The sequence below is a fragment of the Kryptolebias marmoratus genome, linkage group LG18 (assembly GCF_001649575.2).
Source record: "Kryptolebias marmoratus isolate JLee-2015 linkage group LG18, ASM164957v2, whole genome shotgun sequence".
NCBI lineage: Eukaryota > Metazoa > Chordata > Actinopteri > Cyprinodontiformes > Rivulidae > Kryptolebias > Kryptolebias marmoratus.
Window position 1 is genome coordinate 4,080,634 of NC_051447.1, and position 23,998 is coordinate 4,104,631.

At 47.8% G+C, this 23,998-nt stretch overlaps 3 protein-coding genes across 6 annotated transcripts; 1 reads left to right on the forward strand and 2 right to left on the reverse strand.

Moving 5' to 3' along the window:
* Positions 1 to 560: 560 nt before the first annotated feature.
* Positions 561 to 4,287, forward strand: dph5 (diphthamide biosynthesis 5). 2 transcript variants are annotated; one of them, XM_017437612.3, is made up of 7 exons: positions 561 to 814; positions 1,500 to 1,624; positions 1,970 to 2,078; positions 2,793 to 2,913; positions 3,269 to 3,308; positions 3,774 to 3,877; positions 3,951 to 4,287. In XM_017437612.3, exons 1-7 carry the CDS (start codon positions 680 to 682, stop codon positions 4,181 to 4,183), a joined length of 867 nt encoding a protein of 288 aa, XP_017293101.1. In that variant the 5' UTR covers positions 561 to 679; the 3' UTR covers positions 4,184 to 4,287. The 2 variants fall into 2 exon arrangements, with proteins under 2 accessions (XP_017293101.1, XP_017293102.1); XM_017437613.3 differs by having other exon boundaries at positions 753 to 890.
* Positions 4,288 to 4,311: 24 nt separating this feature from the next.
* Positions 4,312 to 10,265, reverse strand: slc30a7 (solute carrier family 30 member 7). Of its 2 annotated transcripts, none has more exons than XM_017437610.3 (11): positions 10,112 to 10,265; positions 9,762 to 9,863; positions 8,713 to 8,826; positions 8,538 to 8,625; positions 8,299 to 8,428; positions 7,994 to 8,221; positions 7,836 to 7,874; positions 7,132 to 7,267; positions 5,137 to 5,227; positions 4,905 to 5,054; positions 4,312 to 4,753 (listed from the first exon to the last, which is right to left on the reverse strand). In XM_017437610.3, exons 1-11 carry the CDS (start codon positions 10,189 to 10,191, stop codon positions 4,706 to 4,708), a joined length of 1,206 nt encoding a protein of 401 aa, XP_017293099.1. In that variant the 5' UTR covers positions 10,192 to 10,265; the 3' UTR covers positions 4,312 to 4,705. The 2 variants fall into 2 exon arrangements, with proteins under 2 accessions (XP_017293099.1, XP_017293100.1); XM_017437611.3 differs by having other exon boundaries at positions 8,713 to 8,821; positions 10,112 to 10,128.
* Positions 10,266 to 14,301: 4,036 nt separating this feature from the next.
* Positions 14,302 to 23,874, reverse strand: vcam1b (vascular cell adhesion molecule 1b). 2 transcript variants are annotated; one of them, XM_037981225.1, is made up of 11 exons: positions 23,151 to 23,874; positions 22,841 to 23,003; positions 21,934 to 22,236; positions 21,546 to 21,842; positions 20,380 to 20,640; positions 20,034 to 20,300; positions 19,688 to 19,963; positions 17,821 to 18,123; positions 17,430 to 17,702; positions 15,562 to 15,822; positions 14,302 to 15,479 (listed from the first exon to the last, which is right to left on the reverse strand). In XM_037981225.1, the coding sequence occupies exons 1-11, from the start codon at positions 23,154 to 23,156 to the stop codon at positions 15,319 to 15,321; spliced, it is 2,571 nt and encodes an 856-aa protein (XP_037837153.1). In that variant the 5' UTR covers positions 23,157 to 23,874; the 3' UTR covers positions 14,302 to 15,318. The 2 variants fall into 2 exon arrangements, with proteins under 2 accessions (XP_037837153.1, XP_017293073.1); XM_017437584.3 differs by having other exon boundaries at positions 22,841 to 23,874.
* Positions 23,875 to 23,998: the final 124 nt, after the last annotated feature.

The window sequence follows — 23,998 nt, forward strand, 5'->3', positions numbered from 1 at the left end:
AATTGTTTAAATTTCTGCTTTAACATTTAAAAAATGCAGAGAGACATGATAAACGACTTGCATCTACCTGTGAATATTTTCCTTTTAATATTTAACATTTTCAGTTTGGTGCAAATAGATGCAAGTACCAGTTTGAAACCAAACTAAAACCCCCCCAAAGTTTTACTTAAATAACGCGTAGAAACTAGCACAAAAGTATTAACAAAGGGTTTGAATATTACATATAAAGTATGATTTTTAAGCAATAATTCGGCATATTTAAATTCCCATTTGCACAAACTGTTCAGTGATTTTAGCCGTATAACTATAAACAGGTATCTTTAATGCTCTAAAACTAGACTTTGAAACTGTAAGATGTTTAAGATTATTTTTTAAAACATCTGACGAGTTAAAGACACAAATAACTACTATAAATCAGTGCATGTGTTGATTTTATTGGCACAGAATTATAATATCAGTCCGCAAATCTTTAAAATGTACAGTTTTGTGAATGGAGTTTGGCGTTACGTCCCCCGATGGCAGGAGACGTAAAGCGACCGCAACTGTCGCGAATGTAAATATTTTACAGCAAGCCGTATTCCGGTCGGAGCCGTGAAAACTCCACGTGAACGCGAGAAAACGTCCCGGTTTCCGTGGGTTGAAGCTCCAGTGCCGCAGCGGAGACACCGAGGCCGGCAGGATGCTGTATCTGATCGGCCTGGGGCTCGGAGACGCCGCCGACATCACGGTGAAGGGTCTGCAGGCCGTGAGGCGCTGCTCCCGGGTGTACCTGGAGGCCTACACCTCCGTCCTCACCGTGGGGAAGGAAGCGCTGGTGAGTCCGGAGCAGAGCTGCCAGAACCGGCCAGAGACTAAACCGACACGACGGGTCCTTTCAGGGACGACCTAAGGTGACCAAATGCCACGTGTTCATGTATAAAGCGTAGAAGAAGAGTGAACCTGGAACATGGTCTCCATGGTAACCACGCACAGGTGGAAACAGCCTGTAGCTACTGTTCTGCTAGCTTTAGCTTTTAGCTGCTGTTCTGTTAGTTTGGGTTTCTGTCTCCTGTTTTGCTGTTTAGCTCATTTTAGCTTTTATTTTGATAGTTTACCAGTTAAAACCTTTACTGAATTCAGCAGCTGTTCAGCTCTCAGCAGCCATTCAGCAGTCTTAAAGCAGCCTTTCAGCAGTCTTAAAGCAGCCTTTCAGCAGTCATTAAGCAGCTGTTCAGCAGTCAATTCGCAGTCTTTCAGCAGTCATTTTGCAGCTGTTCTACAGTCATTAAGCAGTCATTCAGCAGCCATTAATCAGTCATTCAGCAGTCTTTCAGCAGCCATTAAACAGCTGTTCAGTAGCCATTAAGCAGTCATTAGGCAGCTGTTCAGCAGTCATTAAGCAGCTGTAAGCAGTCATTCACCAGCCTTTTAGCAGTCATTTTGCAGCTGTTCTACAGTCATTAAGCAGTCATTCAGCAGCCATTAAGCAGTTCAGCAGTCTGGCCCTCTCTCTCTGGCAGGAAGAGTATTATGGGATGCAGCTGATCCTGGCAGACCGGGATCTGGTGGAGCAGGGAGCCGACAAGATCCTGAAGGACGCAGCCGTGACGGACGTGGCCTTCCTGGTGGTGGGCGATCCGTTCGGGTGAGTGGAGCGCAACGCGGCCCGTCGGGTCGATGCCGGTGCCTGGAGACCGCAGGTTCTCGTGTTCTCCCTGGAACCAGCAGGTTCCCATCGGATACAACTGAAGGGTGTTAGGGTTTTTTATATTTTACTGCTTGTAGGAAAATCCAGCTCTGAGCGACCCAGAATCGATTCTCTCACTGAGAAAGGGGGACGATCATGTAATTGCCCATGTCCCAGAAAGTAGCTGTTCAAGATGGCCGCCACGGCAGTGAACACACAGATGGCTGTGACAGTGTGGTAGTAGCTGAGGGTGATATGCATTCAGAGGAATCCGCTTTGATTTTAATTTGTTTCTCTGCGCAGAGCTACGACCCACAGTGACCTCGTCCTCAGAGCAGTGCATGCTGGGATACCGTACAAAGTCATCCACAACGCTTCCATCATGAACGCCGTCGGCTGCTGTGGGCTGCAGGTAAGCCGGCACTCTTGGGGGGGTGGGGGGGCTTCAGCCTGAGAGGTCGCTCTCCTGGGAAACCCGAGGTGTCCCATCTGCCGCTGCTGAGGCTGATTAAACCGAATTAATGTAAGACCAGCGAACGCACCACGGTAATGTGACCTCATCAATAACCGAGCTGTCAGGGCAGCCAATCAGGGAGCAGGACGCAGCTGCGTCAACGCTAACACTGAGCCTCCACTGGGACGTTGTTAATATGCTAATGAGGGGGCGGGGCATGTTAATGAGCCCTTTGCTGGGAGTGGATCAGGTCGCTGCTGTCAGGCGGCGCCCCCTCCCCCCGCCGCCTGTTCTTATTCTAACAGTTATTCAGTAAAAACAAACACCAAAATAAAAGCTTTTTATTCTGATTCTTATTCAGATGAGGGGCTTTTATTTTGATGAGTCAGAGTGAAACTCGAGGGAATGCTTATTGCCTGCTTGCGTTGGGGGTGACCCTCAGCTACTACCACACCAAACTTTAGCTCAGCATCTCCTCTACCAGCTGTGGCGGCCATCTTGAATCAGGTTTAGTCGTATTTAGTCAATTTCTGAAATAATCCAGGAGACGCAGGTGAAAACATGGCCACCTTTTAGCCTTGGGTGGCTAACCTGACAACAGCTGCTGATAAAACAGGTTTTTATTTATTGACCCATGGTGACCTCTGACCTTTGACCCCCTCTGGTTTCCAGCTGTATAATTTCGGCGAGACGGTGTCGGTGGTGTTTTGGACGGAGACGTGGCGTCCCGAAAGTTTCTACGATAAAATCTGTAAAAACCGATCGGCTGGACTTCACACACTCTGCCTGCTGGGTGAGACACACACACACACACACACACACACACACACACACACACACACACGCTAACGTTCATCAGAGGAAACGAACAAAGAGTCCGGCCCTCGTCCGCCGTCTTACCTCAAAGGCGTGAAGGAATTTCAGGCCGGGTGTGATCATGCTGAGACTGATGTAGCTGTAGCCACGTCTGTGTTGGCTGTGGCAGCCATCTTGAATGTACATCCAGTGCTTTGTGAGGTTTTACAAAAACATCATCGCCCACCGCGATAATAATATTAATAAAGAGTCAGTGTTTGTTGCCAAATATTGATTTTTTCGGAGTCGTGTGAACAAGGTTTAAACATAAATGTTTCTGTTTCCTCTGACAGATATTAAAGTCAAAGAGCAGAGCATCGAGAACATGATGAGGTAAGTAGTAGACCAGAACCAGAACTAGGTCCAGATGCTGTTTTCTCTGTTGTTTTCTGAGCTGAGCTTCACTGAGCACATGCGGCTGCAGCTCAAAGCGAAACCACATCAAGCCGCTCGTTTTAACGTCATTTAACAAAAAAATTCAAACCGAAAACCAAAACCAGCAAGTGGAAAAACTCCAGACCGGAGCGGGCCCTGATACACCTGATCAGGGTCGGTCTGTTTCTAACTGTCCTGTCATGACCTTTAACCTTTGACCTGCCAACTGAGGCCTTAAGAGTCGGAGTGCTGCGAGGCCTGACCTTTAAGATGGCTGCCACTCCTGGAAGGACTTGCAGCCACCTTAAATGTTTTCCACTCTAGTTTGTAAATAACCTTTGACCCTTCCCAGAGGTCATTGCTGCTGCCTTTCCGCCCCCACGTTGTGTTACCTCCTGACGTTTCATTGGTTCTCCATCGCAGGGGGAAGAAGATCTACGAGCCTCCTCGCTTCATGACCGTCAGTCAGGCCGCAGATCAGCTGCTTCAGATCGTCCAGCGGCGGCGGGAGGCGGGGGAGGAGCTAGGTGAGTCGCACCTGATCCTTCAGAGTTCAGGCAGTGTCTTACCTGCAGCTGACGTCTACCTGGTCGTCTCTAGGTGTGACCGAGGACACGCTGTGCGTCGGTTTGGCCCGGCTTGGCTCGGATGACCAGGTGATCCGGGCGGGGACGCTGCAGCAGCTGGCGTCCTGCGACCTGGGCGGGCCACTCCATTCGCTGGCGGTGACAGGTCGACTCCACCCACTTGAGGTGGACATGCTGCGGACGAACGCCGAGCCGAACGCGCTGGAGCGCCTGATTGAGGTTGACAGCTCGACGTTCACCTCGTGACACCGAGGCGCTGCCACCACTTTCTAAAAAAAACTCACACCGTGACAGGGGATCGCCAGAGTCATGTGACTTCAACGAACCAATAAAGATGGAGATCAGCTTCCGAACAGAATTATTTATTACAGCGTAAAAAAAAAAAAAAAAAATCCCACTGATAGGTCACATGGTTTGGCACGGTAAAAACAGTGACATCACACTTGCCGCTGACCAATCATGGGGTCTCGGCGGTGATGTCAGCAGTAGTGGGCGGAGCTTAGATTGTCTCTGATTCACAATGAAGGCACTTACCCAGAATGCTTTGCTCCAGTTAAAGTGCAAAGGGGAGGAGGGGGGGAGGGCTAGTTGCCCGGCGACCCAGAGATTAAAAAAGTGGGCGGGGCCATTTGAGTTCATTAGTTCTTCATGGTTCCCCCCCACACACCCCTCCCTCTGAGTCTGTCCTGCGGTGACCTGAGGGGGTCAAAGGTCACCTGCAGCAATAACTAGATGTGATTGGTCCCAGGTTTGGAGGAGGTGGAGCTTCTACATGGCGGCCACGTCGATCTGAACGTACAGCTGCCGAACTCCAACCTACGGCGAGACACCGACCAAAGATTACCAACAAAAGTACTGAAGTACCATGAAAAATACTACAAATGTACTGAAATACTAAGAACACGTCCTTATAAAACCTGAAGGTGACGTAATCGTTCAGAGGTTTAGCTGCAGTGCGTTCAGGTACCTGAGTGAAGATGTTGTGCGTCTGGCTGAGGATCCAGCGGGTGTCGGCGTCGGGCGCCACCAGCAGCTTTAACGTCCCGATGTAAACGTCCGTGCACAGAGTCCAGAAGTGAAGGTCCTGCAGGTTGTAGACCCCCTGCAGCTGCTGCACCTGAACCACACACACCAGCAATTAGACACGGCCGGCACGCGGCGGGTAGACGATGTGGTTCCTTTCACGCCGCAGTACGAACCCTCTGGTAGCACTCCGGCAGGGCATGGTCGAGCGAGGGCGGCGTTCTCTGCATCAGGATGCCGATGGACTCCTTCAGCAGCGGCACCACGCTGAGGGTCAAAGGGCAAAGGTCAGGACAGAAAGGAGGTTCTGGCTCAGAAACCCAGAATATTCCGCCTCAAACTTGGCAGCACAGATCCATCTGTAGATATTTAACTGGAGTGAAAGTCAGGGATGACGCCGAGTTTCCAGAAACCCGATCTCTGTGGTTCTGTGAAGGCCTCTCAGCTGACCACAGCTTGGCTCTGCTGACTCCTAAAATATGCAGCTACGCTCCCTTCCAGTCACCCAGCTCCACCGGCGCACACCAACGCCGTTTATCGCCAAAGATTCTCAGAAATCTGACCGCCACATCTCCATCCCGAGGACCGGCGAGCCGGGACCGAAGTCCAGAACCGTCTCCGGGTCCATGCCGGTGGTTTGGCACGTTAAAGGCCATTAGCTGCTAAATGCATACTTTGAATCGGTGGAAACCATTTTCCACAGCATCCATCAGGTTTGAGATCGATTTCCTTCCTTTCAGACTCATTCTTCAGGCGAAACCTGAGAGAGAATCCATCAGTCTGTGTTTACCCTGCTGTGGAACGGCGTTTTAAGATGGCCGACACGCCAAGCAAATGTTCACAGACGCCCTGGAGTTCAAACCCTGCAGGACAGTCAGTTTTCTGAATTTTATGATTTTATTTCTGCATCGTTGATGAGTTCCTACGGGATGTTTTAAAAGAATAAAAACATTTATTGATCACTGCAGCTTATCACGATGGATTTATACCATCATGAAGACGTCAAACTGGATTTATTTTTTATAAAATGAGCGATTAAAGCGTTTGAGACGCTAAAGAGGTTTGTAGTTTAGTTTAAGGAGGTTCTCAGGGAGCGTGAGGATTTATTTACAGGTTCTCTATAAATCCCCTCCAGCAGAGACCTGGTTCTGCAGCAGCTCTTCCTCTTGACCCAAAACCAGGTCCTGGGCAGCCACGTTCTACCTCGTGTCCCGGTACTGGACGGTTTGAGATGGGGTCGGCAAACGTCAGCCACGGCGGAGTCTCCAAAATGACTCAAACTTGTCTCGTTTTAGTCTCTAGAGGCTTTTACTTTGAAGGAACCACCTGAGGCTTCAGGTCCAAAAGATGTTTTATGGGTTTTTAAAGCCGTTAGAGGATCTATAAAGACGATCCGCGTTGATTTAGGAAATTAAACTTCATTATTATGTCGATGTGGTTGCATTTAAAAAGGTTATAATGGTTACTGCAAAGGTTTTATTGATTGTTCTGCAGAACAATTAGGAGATTTAAAAGCTGCACGAGTAACTGAGGTAATGCTGTCCGGGAACCATCAGAGTGGCTCCAGGGCCTTGAAGTGATTCTTGGATCCATTAAACCTTTTTTAAAAACGTTTTTTGGTTTTCTTTTAAACAACTGAAGGAAATCTCCAGCCAGTGAAACATTAGAGACCCAACTGAAGGTTCTGAAGACACGGGCAGGGTCTCTAACTTTCTGTTTCCTTCGGGCTAATTAAGAACATCCTGCAGACGTTCTGAAGGTTCTGATCAGATCGTTTCAACGTTTTACCGGCTGCACGCGAAGAAAAGACTTCAACTTGAACACCGACAGAGGGTTTCTAAGCTTATTAAAAGCTACTTCCTGTCAGGACAGGAAGTGGCCTCACTTCCTGATTGGTTGACTGCTCCCACAATAGAGGCGTCTGTAAGTGTGGTCCCAGCTGGCCACATGGTGGTTAAACGAAGCCCCGCCCACCTGACTGGTCTGTTGAAGGCTGCAGTTAGAGCTGTCAATCAACAGGGTTAAGGCCAGGTCACACAGAGACAAGTGAAACAAACGCCGACACATCAGCGTGTTTAAAGTGGCGCCGCTGCCGACAGTGACATCTCTGGAACCTTCCAGTTATCGATACGAGTCGCCCGACGCCGCCAATCAATCAGTAATCTTGTCACCTGACTCCGATGAGGATGGCGATCAGCATGGAGCAGATGGGGTCGGCGATCATCAGCTCGTACTTCTGCATCAGGAGGGCGGAGATGATCACGCCGACGCTCCCGAGGGTGTCGGCGATGATGTGCAGGAGGACTCCTGGGAAATAAATGACCCCGTCAAAACTTTATTAACACAGGTTCAGTCGACAATCACAGAAGAGCTCGTGATCATGGCGTTCTGTTCAAATGTTATATTCTAATAAATGAAATCAACCCCCAGAAGGCCTGTATGTCTCCGTCTGTTAGCAAAATATCTGACGAACCAGCAAAAACAAACATGTGTGCAGCAAGTTACTAAATTTGGACTGCAGCTGAAGGGTTTTTTTTAAATCACAAAGGAAGTAATGTTTTCTCTTTTAGAGAATGTGTTAAAAAGTCCAGAGAATCAAACAGCTGCTCATGACTGAGTGGATCTGAGTCAGAAGCACTGAGCAACATGGCCGCTGCTGCAGCGTTACGGTGTGAGGGCGCCCCCTGGTGGACCCCAGAGTCCACAGCAGGTTGAGTTTTTACTAAGTCTGAAGCTCAGGGCCTCCAGCTGAGGACATGTTTGACTTCTGGGACACGTTTAGGACGGAAGCTGCTAAATTTCATCTGAACTAAATTTATGATTTGTAATCTTTCCGTCCGTTAGCCGTCTGAGTTGCTGTTTGAGGAGTTCTCACCCTGAAGGATCTGTTTGCTGGAGCCTTTTCCCGCCTCGTCTGAAAGAGTAAAAAACAAAACATGAGAAGACAATAACAGACACCGTGGCTCCCCTCATCCGTCCCCTGAAAACATGTCTCCAGATGAGGTCACTGAAGACTGTCGGTTTGATTCTCACAGAAAGGCTCTTCGTGTCCTCCGTGGCCGTGTCCTCCGTGGCTGTGACCGTGTCCTTCATGTCCCCCGTGGCTGTGACCGTGTCCTCCATGACTGTGCCCGTGTTCTTCGTGTTCTCCGTGGCTGTGTCCGTGTCCCCCGTGCCAGTCAGCATGCTTGCTGTGGTGTTCGTGTCCCCCGTGTCCGTGGTTCAGGCTGCCGTTGAACAGGGAGTGACTGTGACCGTGACCTGAAGACAAACATACGCCCACTTTTAAAAGGACATAAAAGACAAACTTCCATCCTGATGCAAGCCGTCCTCCATACCTCCGTCTCCGTGCGAGTGTCCATGTCCTCCGTGCTGGAACACGAAGATCCCCACCAGGTTGACCAGCAGGCCGGCGACAGAGACAGGAAGCAGGCGCTCGTGGTGGACGTCAGGCGGCTCCAGAGCTCGCTGAGACACGGACAGGAAGTTACCTTACATCTGCTGCGGCGTCTCGGGTGACTGAAACACGCAGGACAAACGAACGAGCTCCAGGTTTGTTCTGAGTTCTGCTCGTTACCTCGACTCCTTCTGAGAAGATGAAGAAAGCGGTGAAGATGAGGAAGAGCCCGTTGACGAAGCCCGCCAGGACCTCTGCTCTGACGTACCTGAGGGACAACGAGGAGGACACAGAGCGGTGAGACTCCGGACCCGACCCGAGTGGCGGATTCGGGAGCGGCGGAGGAGCTACTCACCCGTAGGAGAAGCTGTCATTGGACCTCCATTTGGAGATGACGGAGGCTGCGAGTCCTGCCAGCAGGGCGGTGCAGTCGAAGAACATGTGGAATGAGTCTGAGATCAGACCTAAACTGGACCCAAACACAGCAGAGAGCGTGAGAGGAGGCGGAACCAGGACCCGGCTCAGTTCAGGTTCTGAAGCCTGAGCGGCTGAAAGAACACAAAGTCTGCCGACGTTAACGAGGAACAAGAACAGACGATTTGATCCCAGAGTTCATTGTTGTGATTATTAGGTGTTTCAGCCGGAGACTCAAACGTGAGGCTCGGGACACGTCTGGATCCAAGCGGTCCAACGATGTCCCCCCGTGAGTACTCAGGACACCCTGGGGTTCTGAAAGGGCGGACAGTTCGTATCATCTGATTCCAAGAACCGAAGTGTGGAGAGAAACGCTCTGACGGGCTGACGCTTTCTAGTTTCTGTTTGGCTTAAAAATAAACTTTCCTCAAATAAAAATGGTGCCCAAATTATTTAGATACATGTGTGTACGGTGGTGGCCATCTTAGATTTTGACTCATCCTTACATCAAAATGGAAGCAATGCAATTTTCCAAGTCATCAACATGAATCGGACGGACTGACAGTATGTCCAAGTGTCCTCTTCCTGTTGTGACAGGGGACAAAAACTGGACACGTAGAGGACAAAAAAGACGGAGACTGAGGAAAATAAGAGCTGGCTGTCAGATCACAAGTTTTCGGCTCCTTGGAGCTAAAACAGCTAAAGGGAACCGATTTACCTTGTGAGCCCCGAGCTCAGGAGCCATTTTGTGCCTGGATGAGGTCAAAGGTCAGAGTTCAAACCGAAGCTGAGAGGAAGACAGAACTTCAGAAAGTCCACCTGAGGACCGGATCAGAACTTCTGCACAGTTTAAAGGTTGGAGGAGGAAAATCTGCAGCCTGACCGGGACTTCCGTTTAAAGATGGACACACACACACACACACACACACAGAGCTAACACATACGTGGCACATCCTGAGCCGAACACACACACACACACACAGCTGCTACCTGTTGCTCCAGATTCCGTAGGTCAGCTCCACGAAGGCGAAGGAAAGGTTGAGGCAGAGGAAGAAGAACAGATTCCTGGAAGTTTTATCCGCTAAAATGGACCTGAAACACAAACACGAGACAAGCTCACTCACCCGAACCCCTCCGAACCGAACCGAAAGGGACCCCCGGCTCTTTAGGTCCTCACAGTCACAACCGAACACATGAACCGAACCCTCGAACAGCCCACGGTACCGCCCGACATTCTGATAAAAAGCCCGGTTTGATGAAGCTCCAGTAGCGGCTGAGCCGTCCGAGCTAACCGGTTAGCATCAAGCTAACAGCTCCGAGCGGCCCTCAGGTCAGCTCACCTGAACCATCCGGACAGTTTGACCAGCAGGTTGAACTTGGCCGGTTTGTACTCGTCGTCTTTGATGGATAAAGGTAACATTTTTACACCTGGACACCCACAGCGTCTCTGAGGAGGTAATCTGTGAGATGCTAACTGTCAACTTCCGGTCCCTGCGGATTTCACAATAAAGGCTTGTGAAACTCATCCGCTTGTGGAAAAAAAAAACCCACCTAAAATTGATCAAGTTTTGAAACAATCATTATTTATGAGCACATATTTATTTTTCTATCTAACCTCAGCAGACTTTGTGATATTTTAGCCATTCACAAATCAAAACCTTTAGCTCATTCAGCAAATAAGACTTTTGTTTTTTGCAAATTTTAGACTTTTCTAAATATTTAACTTTATAAATCTTTTTCCTGTAAAAAAACCAATCTGCTAATTAATCTGCTTCAGCTGCTGTCTTCTTAGGGTACTTTTAGTTTTAAGCTAGCCTTTTACTACATTCAGCTAGTAATATACTACTTTAGCATTTAACTAGCGCTTAGCAACTTTTAGCTAGTGTTTTGACACTTATAATAGGGTTCTGCTACTTTTAGCTAAACTTGTTTTTTTTTTGTTGTTGTTTGTAGCAAGTGTTTAGCTACTTTTGGCATCTGGCTAGTGTTTAGTTTTTTTGTTTTTTTTAGGGTTCAAAAGGTTAGCGTTTTTAGCTTTAAGCTAGCTTTTGGCAACTTTAAGCTTTAAACTAGCGTTTTCGTGCTTATAGCTAGCATATTGCTACTTTAGCATTCAGATATAATTTGGGTTTTGTAGCTTTTAGCTAGCTTTTTGCTACATTCAACAGTTAGCTACCTTTTTGCAACTTTTAGCTAAAGGTTCCCGTCTTTAGCTTTTAGCTATAATTTTGCTTTTTATAGCATTTAGCTTGTTTTGCATTTTTTAGTTTTTAGTGATTGTTGTTTAATTCTGTTCTTAAACAGATTAAAGAAGAAATTACTTAACTTTAGTAAAACATAAACAAATTAAGTGTTTTTAATTTTTTTGATAAAAGTTTATTCAGATATTTTGACAAAACGTCAGCGTTTAAAGTAGTTTTTAAAGATAATTTCAGTTCGATTAGAACAAAGTAAAACAGAAATAAAAATAATAAAATCAACTTTTATTTTAAGTAATATCATGCTCATTAGTTGTGAGGTTTAGTGTATTTTCTATCAAATATTTTGTCACTTCTGAGAGAAAAATATCTGAAATATATCTGAATATAAAGATATCTGAAATATCTGATTATATTGAATTTTCAAAGTAAAAGCCTGCTGCTGTACCTGCAGTGACCAGCGGGTGGCGCTCTGTCTCTTCATCAGTTTTCTGACAGAAACCTCATCTGAGTTTAACATTTTGTTCTGATTCAAAACAAATAAACTTTAATAGAACTCAGATATTTTATAACAGACAGATTAAATCATGAAAGTCAGATTAAAACCAGGAGTTTTGGTTTATTTTCATCACTTTAATTCTAATAAAGAACTTCAACCTGTGAGAGAAACAAGGAGCCAAAAATCACTTCTGTGGAGAACGTCAAAAAGTCAATAAAAACAGAAATTATAAGTTTTATTTGACATTCCTTTGTTCCTACAGGATCATGTTGGATTAATTTCAACAAAAAGTTAATAAATATAAATATAAAGCTCAGGATTGCTGCAGGCAAAGGTTTTAATTCTGATTTTTGTTCATGATTTGATTTAATCTGATGCCACTGACGTGAACAGCAAGGAAGTTGTCACGCCGCGTTCGTGGAGGTGAACATGGAGGCTGAACATAGCGGCTGTGTCTGTAAGTGTGCAGTTGGCCACACCTTTTCAACACGATCCAACGCCGACGTCGATTCCGTCACCCAGAACACGATAAATCAAGCGTTAAACTCCACGACGCTCAATAAGATCTGGATTGATGGGGGGTGGCGGTGGGCAGGGGGACGGTCCGGGGCTTGGTCCTCTGTCCCTGCAGCATCTCGGAGCATCCCTGAACGAAACTCCGAACATCTTCCAGGAGCTGAGGGAGGAGCAGCTGAACCGGCGTTACTCCAAAACATTTCTTGATTTAATTTTAAATTAAAGTTATAAATATTTGCCCCATTCTGCCCCCCTCCCCTCAGCTCGGAGTGTTTCTGAAGCTTCTTCAGTTTTATTTAAAGTTTTTATCATGAAAACAAAGAAAATCAGAATCAGAAGTTCTTAACTTCCATGCAGATTCCCTCGTTCCGCCTCCGACTTCAGATGGTTCTAACTTGTTATTTGGACCTTGGAGAACCGGGCCCGCTCAGGTCAGACTCTTCAGTTTGTGCAGATTCAGCTGAAACGTTTAATGGAGCCTCATGATAAATGTTGCCGACCTCTGACCCCTGGACTCGTAACGAGGAGTTCTGCTGCGTCTTGTCGTTTTAATGTCCTGTTCCGCTGGTATTTCCTGTTGGGGAGAGAAAGAAGATGGAGCTCTTTGTTTTTCTGACCCGGCGCCATGTTTTTATTCGACTTCTTGTCTCTTCAGAGCCACAGATTTCGAGTTTGACCTCTGAGCCGCTGTTCGGTTATATTTACACTTCTCAACATGTCAGCAAGAGTTCAGCGAGTGTTTGACATCAGGAAGCGACAGAACTAAACTTTAAACATGTCGGTTGTCTGTCGAAATTAAAGGGATTTAATTCATTAAAGTCCTTCATACTGTCAGAAAAATGTTTTTAAAACTCTGAAATAAGTATTTATGATCCACTTCAGCATGAAAAATGGTTCAATCAATAAATAAAACTTAAAAAGTAAAGTTTGCATGTTTTATTTTTGGAACATTTATAATATGATTAAAGGAGATTTAATAGATCTTTAGATTTAACCCTAAACGTTGATATTTTAAAAATAATTGTTTTGATTGTTTTAGCAACAGCTGATCAATCAGAGCAGACATATACCAACTGGGCGGGGCCTAAAAACGTCATTTTAGACGCAGAGATGTATCGGAACTAGAGACAGTACTGGAAGCTGGAAGTTGAAGCACAAGCGCCGCAGTGTGGCTGAGGTACTGTTTTTAAGCCACGCCTCCTACATGTATACGAATGGGACACAAAAAAAAAACATGATTCAGATAAAATACTCCATTTTGAAAGGGAAAAGGCGGAGACGTGTCGGCCATCTTTATTCATAACGATGGGAACGTGACGCTAAACGAGCGCCTCCCGTAGGCCGCCCGTAGGCTGACCGTAGGTCATATGACACCATGATGGTGCACAGGTGTGTGGGCGGGGCTTTGGAAGCAACATGGCCGCTCCTGTAAACGGAATTTTTATGGCTTCACTTTTTCCACAACAGAAGAAGAGATGTGTCGGCCATCTTTAGCAAGTTTTTGTTAAAACCTAAAGATTTAAATCTGTTTTATTCGATCTTAAGAGCGTAATAAAAGGTTCTTTAAAACATTTTCCAGATAAAAGATTTTTCAGATTATAAGATATTAATAATTTTCTTCATCAGTTTGAGATGTTGGCTTTTATTTTATTTTTTTATTGTTTTATTTTATTTTCTGTGGACTTCCCCTTCGGTCCCAATCGGCCGAAGAGCAAAAACAAATTAAAAACACAAAGTCCCCATCAGGAGCTGGCCTGGTTGCCACGGAGACTGCATCACATGACTGAAGGTCGGTGTGGTGAGGAGCTGGCCCAAAACGCCGCGGCGGACCTGGAAAACAGAGCACCGCTGTGCGAGGGAGGGAGAGACGAAGGGGTCCGAAGGCAGAGCCTGGTCTCCATTCACACCTCGCCATCCAGTTTCCATGGCAACGAGCCCAGGAGCCAATCGGCTGAGCGCTGGAGACAAAAGCCGCCAGCGCTTCCATTTAATCTGTCTGTTCAACCTGTTAAACTCCAGGAATTAGACTGATCCCACGACTCTCAGCTGTCCTAAAACTTTGGTGTCGTTTTCGTTTCTTCTGGATGATTTAAGACCTGAAACCAAAAACGTATCCCTTCCAGCTCGAACCAGAAGCAGCTCAAAGGAAAAACAAACAGTTTGGACTTGGACTCTGCGGCCCAGGCTGTCGCCACGGCAACCCCCGAGACATCCTGAAGATTTCCAGTAAACCAGCGAAAAAAGACAAAAAAAAAGTTGGAGCAGAAAAATCACAGGAATTCCCCTGAAACAAACAAAAACTTCAAGAGTCTGAGAGGACGATTGAGGAGACAAATATATTTAATCAAAACAAAAAAGGACAGAAGACATTCAGACGTTAGAGAAACAAACCGAGGAGTTAAAACCTGAAAGCTGCGGCTGATTTAACGTAGGATGACTCGGAGTATTTACAGTTTTAATTTGGTCAGCAGGAATAAACCAAAGGATGGGATTAGAAGAGTAAAGAAGGACGAAGAGGAAGGCGTGTGATGGGGATTATCAGCAACATGTTATGCTGCGGTGGGTCGATGGTTTATAAATCTGACCTCTTGACGGAAGTCGTTAAAGACGAACGGCGTTCCCGAGGGAGACGCGGGGCCTCGCTCTCGGGTGTCAGGACGTCTAAAAAGTTTACACAACGTCGACAGCGGGAGGAGTGGGAGAAACGAGAGGCAACTTAAGACACCAAAAATGTGCTCCTCATTCCCAGGAATTAATTCCCAGTTTTATAAAAACGAAACTTCAGGACCAATTCAGTCTGATTCCAAGTGGAAATCTGATTTTTTCCTCAACGGTCGCAGCTCAGACAGATTCTGGCCTAAATGGTTCTTAAAAACAAAACTGCACAAAGAGAAACGCGTCGTGGGAGGAAATCTGTGAGTGACGTTAGCAGGGGCTCGAGGTGGGCCATGGTTTTTAAAACCAAACCGCGGTTGAAAAACCACAGACTCACGTCGCCAACCAGTCGCAGCTCGGGGACACGCAGGTTTTGGCCACGCGGCGGCAAACGGAAGCCACGTTTTGGGGAGAACGGAGTCGGGGATTGTTTCTAAAGACCCTCAGGCGTCCGTGAAGCTGCGGCGGCCTCTAGACGGGACACGGAGTCCGCCTGATTCGTTTGGGGCACCTGGAAGCCACATCTTCTACGAACGCTTCCCTCCTTCTGGGAACAGCAGCCGAGTTTCAAATACACGGTGATTGCGTTTTAAACCTCGGCCGTTCAGACATGGTGGTCCCTCGTGTCCGGCGGAGGTCCCGTTTTAGGACCTCGGTGATGAAGTCTGTTAGCCCAGCTTCAGGCTGAAGGTGGAGCCGACTGGGGCAGCTGATAAAAGCCCTTTTTCCTGGACCTCCTGATGTAGTCGATGATCAGAGCAGAGACGGCGAGTCCAGCGGCGACGCAGAGACTCGGGATGACCACGATGCCGATACCCGGAGGAGGTCTGCTTCTTCTCTCTGCAAAACAAGAAGTTCAAGCAGGCGTGACAAACTTCCAGCTCTTCATTCAGACAAAAAGAAGATGGTCAGTCCAACCGACCTCGAACGCTGATGCTGAAGTTTTTGATCTCAGAGCCCAGGTCGTTGGACACGTTGACCTGATACAACCCAGAGTCTCTGGCGGTGACGTTGACCAGCAGGAAGGTGCCGTTGGTGGAATGAAGCTCCAAGCCGTTGTTCAGTTTCTTCAGGATCACTGCTGATGGAGGGAAGCTGATGGTTTGGCAGCAGACAGTCACATTTTGTCCCTCCTGGACCACCGTAGACGGCAGGACGAGGACTGTAGTGTTCCCCGGGGCAGCTGGGGGAAAAAAAAAGACGATTAGACGTCTTGAGTTGGACATGTCCTTAAAATCTGAACCAAAATACAGCAGCAGTGTGTGGAAAACTCAAGAATTAGTCTAAACCATTTAATAGGTGTTTAATAGGTGGTGCAAAGGTTTCTGGAAAGTCTCAACTTGACGAGTCAAAGACCTGTTAACTTCCTGTTAGAGACCAGGATTGACTGCAGCAGTGGTTCTGATGTACAGGAACCACCAAGGCTCAAACCCCCGGAGTCCCTGTCCTCAGTGAAACCTGTCTCACATCACCATGGTGACCTGAGAAAGAAGCTCCAGAACCTTCAAGCTGGACTGAAACCTGCAGCTGTCCATGCGGACGAGAAAAAATGTCCCCTGGACAAAGGTTTGACTGTTTGGAGGAGTCAAGCTCTCAGGCACGGAGGTGGCAGCATCATGCTGTAGAACAAAGTGAGGAGGACGACCTCCAAATTCTTCATCTTCACCTCAAACCAGCAGCTGAACAACTTGGACACAGTTGAGTCCAACGAGACAACGATCCCAAACACATCGGAGCTGGACTCTGATTGGATGAATCATCAGAGCTGGACTCTGATTGGATGAACAAGGCTGACGTTAAGCTTCTGACCGACCTTCTGAAAGCCCTGAACTCAACCGGACTGAAAAGTTTAAAAGCCGACAGGAAACCAACCAGTTTGAGTAAACTCTACCAGATCTGCCAAGAAGGAGGAGGAGGAGGAGGAGGAGGAGGAGGAGGATGAAGAGGGTCAAGTTTACATCATCTTCTCCTCATCTAGTAGTTTGTTTTTACAACTTCACTAACGTTCTGTCAAAGCCTGACCAGAAGTCTGTAATAAATCCCTGAACCGTCCGGCTGAGATGAAGAGAAATCCTCCACAGCTGACCTCCTGTCGGCCCGATGAAAGCAGCGAGCGTGGAGACGAGCGCCGAGCGCGGAGGCGTGAGTTTTAACACTTGAATCACCAGAACCAGCTGACCTCCTCAGGTAACAGGGAAGTAAAAGCAAACCGGCTGCTTCCTGGACTCTGAGACTTGGAGGATTCACAGCTCAGAGTTGATCTGATTCCGCCTGAACGCGTTGACCTTTGACCTCTCTTCACCGTCTGACGGTGGACCTGTCATGTGACAGTTTGTGCTGCCGTGTAATTTTTTATTGGTTCGCCTGCAGATGGAAGTCATTTAAACTGGTTTAAACACCAGAAATCAGAAGAGATTTGTTTTAAAGTAATGGCTCAGTGAGGCAGACAGGTTTCTGTCGACTCCAGAAGCTGAAGATGTTTCTCCAGTGAGATATTTTACTAACAAACAGGAGATCTAAAAGTTAGTTTTTCTTGGGTTGGTTTGGCTGAATGTTTTAATCTGGCTTTCCTCCGAGGAGACGCGTTTCTACGTGTTTGTTATATTTTATTTCCCGTCGATGAAGCTCAATTTCAGCTCAGTTTCAGCTCGGTTGGATTAGAGGACTTCATGACTTCACCGCCGTGTCAGAGTTAATTTCTGCTCAGAGTCGGATTCTCTGACAGAAGCTCAAACTGGACCTCAGATCCCTCAAATTGAAGTTCTTCACTGACTTTGAAAACCTTCTGACCTTTGACGGTGATGCTCCTGGACACCAGCTGGGAGCCGTGCGCGTTCGAGGCTTCGCACTGGTACGAGCCGGAGTCCTGCAGCAGGGTGGGGGTGAGGTCAAAGGTCAGCAACGGTGAGGAGGCGGAGCCAGCCCTCAGCAGCTCCTTCCCGTTCCTCTTCAGCACCAGCGTAGGGGGCGGAGCTCCGTCCGACCGACAGGTAAACGTCACCGTCTCGTCCTTCATCACCTCCTCACCTGGACTCGCTGAGAGGGAGGTGGCCCTCGGAGGATCTGGGTCAGAAGCAAAAGGGTTCAACAAAACCTGAATCCAGATTAATAGAACCCTGAAGAACAAGCTGCGGAGTTCTAAACCGGAACCTGAACTGGATTTATGAATAAAAACTCTTACAGTGGACCTGCAGAGGCATGCTGATTCTTCTGGACCTCCACACGCCTCCACCCTCCGTCAGCAGCTCCACCCTGCAGGTCAGAACCGGCTGAACCTCCTCGACCCGGTACTTCAGAACCGATGAGACGTTCTGCAAAGAGCTGGAGAAGTTGAACGGCTCCAACATCAGAGTCGTGTTCCCCGACAGCCAGCGGACCCGCAGCTGATTGGCCGAGAAGACGTTAAAGACGTCGCAGCGGATCTCCGCTTCCAGGCCCAGCAGGACGGGACCGGGATCCTCCAGAACCGGGTCAGACGGGAACGCTGGAGAGGAGAGAAAAACGGCAGCTCTGAGGATCTGGAAGATCAGCTGTTTTTTGTTTACATGAGGCATTCGAGGTTCAGACATTTAAAATAATCAAATCACTTCTTTAAACGTTCAGAACCTTCTGGGTTCAACCCCCGACTCAAGATGGCCGCCGCAGCTAATCAGCATTAACAGACACAGCTATGAAACAGTCATAAAAACAGCCAGAAGGCGGCGGGCGATAAGCATTTCAGCTTCCTGAGAAGTTTGAGGTGTTTGAACACTAAAGAATCCAGCTGCTGTTTTCAGCCTGGAGGTCATGAACCACCTCCTCTGCGTGGGCCGGTGGGGTTTTCTGGCGTCGCTCACCTCCGTGGTGTCACATCCCGTCGGTCATAACTGGGACGTCTGTCCTCTTCAGCTCAGACTGAAGGACGAGGCTTGATGGAACGCGTTCCCCCCTCGCCTCTCAGTCCTCCAGTTGTTTATTTCTGCTGCAGACGCTTCATTATGTGCTCACTCGCTGAAGTCCAAACCGGGCATCAGAGCTGCGGCTCACTCATCAGACCAGCCCTTGTTTTTCCAGTCTCTGGAGGGGAGTTTGTGTAAACTGCAGTGGCACCCTGTGTGGTTTCTGGCGGTTCTGAGCTCAGAGGAGGTTGTAACGAGCGGTTATTTGAGCTGCCGTTGACTTTCCTCTCTCCTCTGACATCAACAAACCTTTTTGTTGTCTGGATATTTTCTCCAACAACCTAACCCTCCTATTCTTCCTCGCTCTGATGCCCGGTTTGAGCTTCAGCAGGTCGTCTTCATCACGTCTGATTAGATGTTGAACGTTTGAAGTGATTTGGTTAAAAAGAGGAACGACCCATTCGCTGACTATTTTCAGCTCTTCTGTGTATCTTAGTCAGCATGACACAGAAACATCTGCCCCCACGCCGGCCTAAAAACAAACAGTTTACAGAAAATGAGGAAATGCCGCTGCTCGCTTTGAGACTAAACCAACAGAGCAGAACTCCTCGACCTTTGACCTGCGCGAGCGCGGCGGCAGGGCTCAACGAGTCCGGACGAACTGAGCTGAGACTCGCTGAAACAGAATCCTGGTGAACAGATGTGAACCTCAGCTCCTGATGAGCGACCAGAACAAACCTGAGTCCTGGGAACATCCAGAAGGGAAACGTTCAAAACGTTTTCAGTTTTAACGTGACGTCAGCGTTCCACTGATTCTCCTGATCCAGATCTTCTTCTAATATTTAGTTTGAACGTATTGAAGGAATCGTCGCAGCTGATGGTTTAATCAGTCCATCGTCTTTCTGATAACAACATAAATCGATCACAAATGAGTTTTTCATCGTTTTCAAAGCAAATCATTCATTTTAAAATGTACTTTTTTGGAAACTCAGATATTAATCTGCAGCTATACAACAGCAGACAGAAGGCGCTAAGGAGAGGCCCTCGGCGCTGCAGTTTCACTCTGAGGACCGCCTGAGCGCAGGTCTGCAGCAGCGGAACAAGATGGAGGACACAGCACACCGAATTACTGCTACATGTTCAAATCACAGCCGAGCATTGGAGACTCACAGTAGACATGGACGTGGATCTCCCTGGTCCTGATGACCGAGTCGCACTCGGCCTGGCAGCTGTACCCTCCCTGATGCTGGAGGTCCAGCTCCTGCAGGTGGAGCTGGGACAGCCCGTCCTGCTGCTGCGTCCTCTGCAGGACGGTTCGGTTCTGGTCCGTCGTCCTCCAGCTGAGGGTGGGTGGGTGCAGGCATCCGGAGGCCCTGCAGGTCAGAATCAGAGCCGAGCCTCGTTCTGCTGAGACCTGAGGACTCGCCTCCACCTGCAGGGGGTGAGCTGAGGGAACAACCGACCGGTTCAGAACCTTCTCTTCACAACTCTTCAGCAGGAGGAAGAATGGAAATACCTCTGACTGTGACATTGTTGGACACCAGCTGGGAGCCGAACTCATTCGAGGCTTCGCACTGGTAGAGGGTGGAGTCTGCCAGGGAAGCGGCAGGAATTCTGTAGCTGAGTGAAGGGGCGGAGTTAGTCGCCATTAACTGCTCCCCATCCTTCTTGAGGCTCAATGTGGGGGGTGGACCTCCATCAGAGTAACAGGTAAGGATCACCTCTTCACCTTCTGTCACCTCCTCACCTGGACTCACCCACAAGGAGGTGTTGGTGGGCGGAGCTATGTAAAGGTGGCAGACAGGTGCGTCAGGACTTGGTCAGACCAAAGATTGTAAATGAAACAGGAGCTTCACTCTCACCTAAAACAGTGACGTTTACAGAGGCTCTATGGCTTCCTTCCGTGTTTCGAGCCTCACACTCGTATTGTCCAGCATCAGAATGTCTCACCACTGGGAAGACCAGCTGACCTCCTCCTCCTCGCTCCACAGACCCCCTGTCCTTCGTCCTGAACCTCCAGGAAATCTGCGGCTCCGGGTTTCCCTCCACTGAACAGTTGAGAGTGAGAGGAGAGCCCATCATCGCAACCACAGAGTCCGAAACCTCCAAGACAACAGGAGCATCTGCAGGAGAGAGGAAGAGGAGTCAGAGGAGGAGTCATGTTTTAGAGGAGGAGTCAGGGTAAGAGGCGGAGTCAGAGGAGCAGTTGGAGACAGTGTCGTGATTTAGAGGCGGAGTCAGAGACGGAGTCATGATTTAGAGGCAGAGTCAGAGGAGGAGTCATGAGTTACAGGCGGAGTCAGAGGAGGAGTCATGAGTTACAGGCGGAGTCAGAGGAGGAGTCATAAGTTACAGGCGGAGTCAGACGAGGAGTCATAAGTTACAGGCGGAGTCAGGGTAAAAGGCGGAGTCAGAGGAGGAGTCGGAGACAGTGTCATGAGTTAGAGGCGGAGTCAGGAGGAAGGAGTCAGAATTTAGAGGCTTGGACAGAGGAAGAGGCGGAGTCAAAAATCAGAGGTGGAGTCATGATTTAAAGGTGGAGTCAGGCTTTATAGGCGGAGACTTTAGAGGACTTAGGAAACAGGAGTAAGGAGTCAGGAATTAAAGGCGGAGTCCGAAATCAGAGGAGGAGCCATGATTTGGAGGCGGAGACAGGTTGCAGGAGTCAGAATCGGCGTCAGAGTCAGGATAAGAGGCGGAGTCAGAGGAGGAGTAATGATTTAGAGGCAGGGTCAGGGTAAGAGGCGGATTCAGAGGAGGAGTAATGATTTAGAGGCGGGGTCAGGGTAAGAGGCGGATTCAGAGCAGGAGTAATGATTTAGAGGCGGGGTCAGGGTAAGAGGCGGAGTCAGAGGTTAGATCTGTCAGGAGGACTGAGTCAGAAACTACAGAAGAACACAGACGTCAAGAGAAGAATTCTGATTCACATCAGAGTCAGACTTAGACCCGGAGGTGGACCACAGGAGACCAGCTGAGTCTAGACTCAAACAAAGGACAGTTGGAAAGCCTTAGCTCTGAATTGACTCACAGAGGATGTTCAGGGGGACGGTGGTCTCTCTGGTCCTGTTGTCAGGTGGCAGGTCCTCCAGTTCGAGGTCGGCCCTGCAGGTGATTTTCTCTCTCCAGTCCTGGTTCTGGAGTCCAAGCTCAGACTGAGAAAGGTGAGACTCAGACTGTCCCATGGTCCTCTTCAGAACAGTGTCTCCCCTGAGCCAGGTGAGGCTCAGATCACCAGCGGGGTACAGGTCAGACACCTGGCAGGTCAGTTTGGACTCCTCCCCCAGCTTCAGCTGATCGTGACCCGTGATTACAGGATCTGAGAAGGCTGGGACCAGAGGACACGCAGGTAAGACTCCAGAAATTCAAACTAGACGAGTAGAAGAGGTAGAAGGTAGAAGACGAGTGTGTGGACTCACAGTAAACCTTCACAGAGGTCAATTTCTGTGAGACCTTGTCTCCACAGAGGACTTTACACAGCAACCCTCCTTCGTCCTCTTTCGTCACGGGGTCAAAGGTAAGCACAGAGTGAGTCCTGTTGGTGCTGACTGGTGTGGACAGAGGACGGTCACCCAGCCAAGACCAGGATATGCTCGGGGCCGTGGGACAGTCCTGAACCTCACAGACCAGCTGCTCGCGTCCGTTGAGCCTGAACATCGGTGTGCTGTGGAACACGTCGACACGCAGACCCTGAACACACCACGAGGACAGCAGCAGCAGCCCTGCGGAGTAAACAGAACATCAGGAACGCTGCTGGTTCTAATTCAGCTGTAGGATGTTCCTCAGAACTGAAACACTGGGTCGGTTTCTCAGCAGATGTGTGAAAACTGGTCTGTGAGGAGCAGAACGACCTCAGAGACCAAATTAAATCAGGATGAGTCAGAAACTGTCAGAAATAAAACGATTACGAAACCACCTGAGCTCTGAGTTTATGCCAACAAATCAACAAACTGACCTTAAAAATAAAAACAACATCAAGAGTCAAAAAGTCTGAAGTTCCATCATCATCTAACAGAAACAGATTTAAACTAATGTGTCCATTTTTTGGTCTAAAAGTGAGAAATTCAATAAATTGATTAATTAATCAGCCTGTTTAACCGTTTCTGCTTATTTAGTTCATCCCCTGATGATTAAATCTTCTGATAAACTGAAATCGTCTGATTCCTCCTCTGGGCTCTGGATAAACACAACAAATGGACACAACAAATGGAGGATTTCTGACGCCCCCCGGGAGCGGTTTGTTTGTCAGATTAATGCGCAGCAGCTAAATCACGAGTCCCTTCATTTCACAGAAGACGAAGATTTCAGAAAAACATTGGATCTCACCTGAGACGAGCTGGACAAAGATCCTGCGGTCAGACAGCTGCTCCATCATCTTCACCGCTCTGAGGACTGATGGCTGGATGAATGGATGAATGGCTGGATGAGCAGATGAACAGCTGAATGGCTGGATCAACGAGCAGCGCCTCCTTTGTGTTTCTGTGTCAGTCTGAAGCAGAAAATGAGCTCGACACCCAAACAGAGGACGAGTGGACGTGTGGACCCCCCTCTGATCTGCAGCTCTTTATGTGTCTGAGTCCACAGTCCACAGCGCTCCCTGCAGGACACAACATGCATCACTTAAATACTTATTCACTTTCATTATGACTCCTCTTTCTGGTTTTTCCTCCTCCTTAAGGCGCCCTTCCCCCTCCTCTTCAGCCCGGAGGTCTCTGATGAAAACAGAAGGAATTTAAATCCCTGAACGACTCGAAATTCATCAATAATTTTTTTTTTTCATTTATCATTTATCTTTATTTATCTTAAAATAACTCTAAGACTGTGCAGTTTGAAAGCATTTACGCCGGTAGTTTTTTCTTAAAATGCGGGTACGCGCTTAACATAAACAAAACCCGTCACTGAACCGAAAACAATGTGGACGTTTGCATCATCTACCCACATTAGGCCGGCCGTAGTCTGCCTGCGTTACAAATAAAATCACAATCTGTGTTTCAGGTGGAAATATAACGATCAAGAATAAATATTAAAACCTTTGACCTTTCTTCTGTGGGTAAAAAAAGACAAAAACGTGCAGAAAATGGCTCAAATGTTTGATTTAAGGACAACCGTTGATGTGAGACGAATATTCTGCAAATTAAACTTGATTATTTTGTTAGTTTTTACTTCTTCCTGCTCCCTTTTAGACACTGATTACCATTACTGTGTTATTATTACTTCTATTATTTTTAAAAAATATTTAAAGGTAAAAAAATAAATAAGAAACTTATTTTAATATTCCCAAACGTACAAACTGCAGGAACACGAAAAGTCAAAGGAGCGTCCTGAATGAGCTGAAGGTTTGGATATAAACCCAACTGGAACAGAACAGCATCACTGGAGGTGAACGATGACTTGGCGTTTTCAGAATAAGAGACAATCAGGAAAAGGCGGATTAACGCTGACTCAGTGTTCTGACAATAATTAACTCGACTTTTTAAGGTTTTT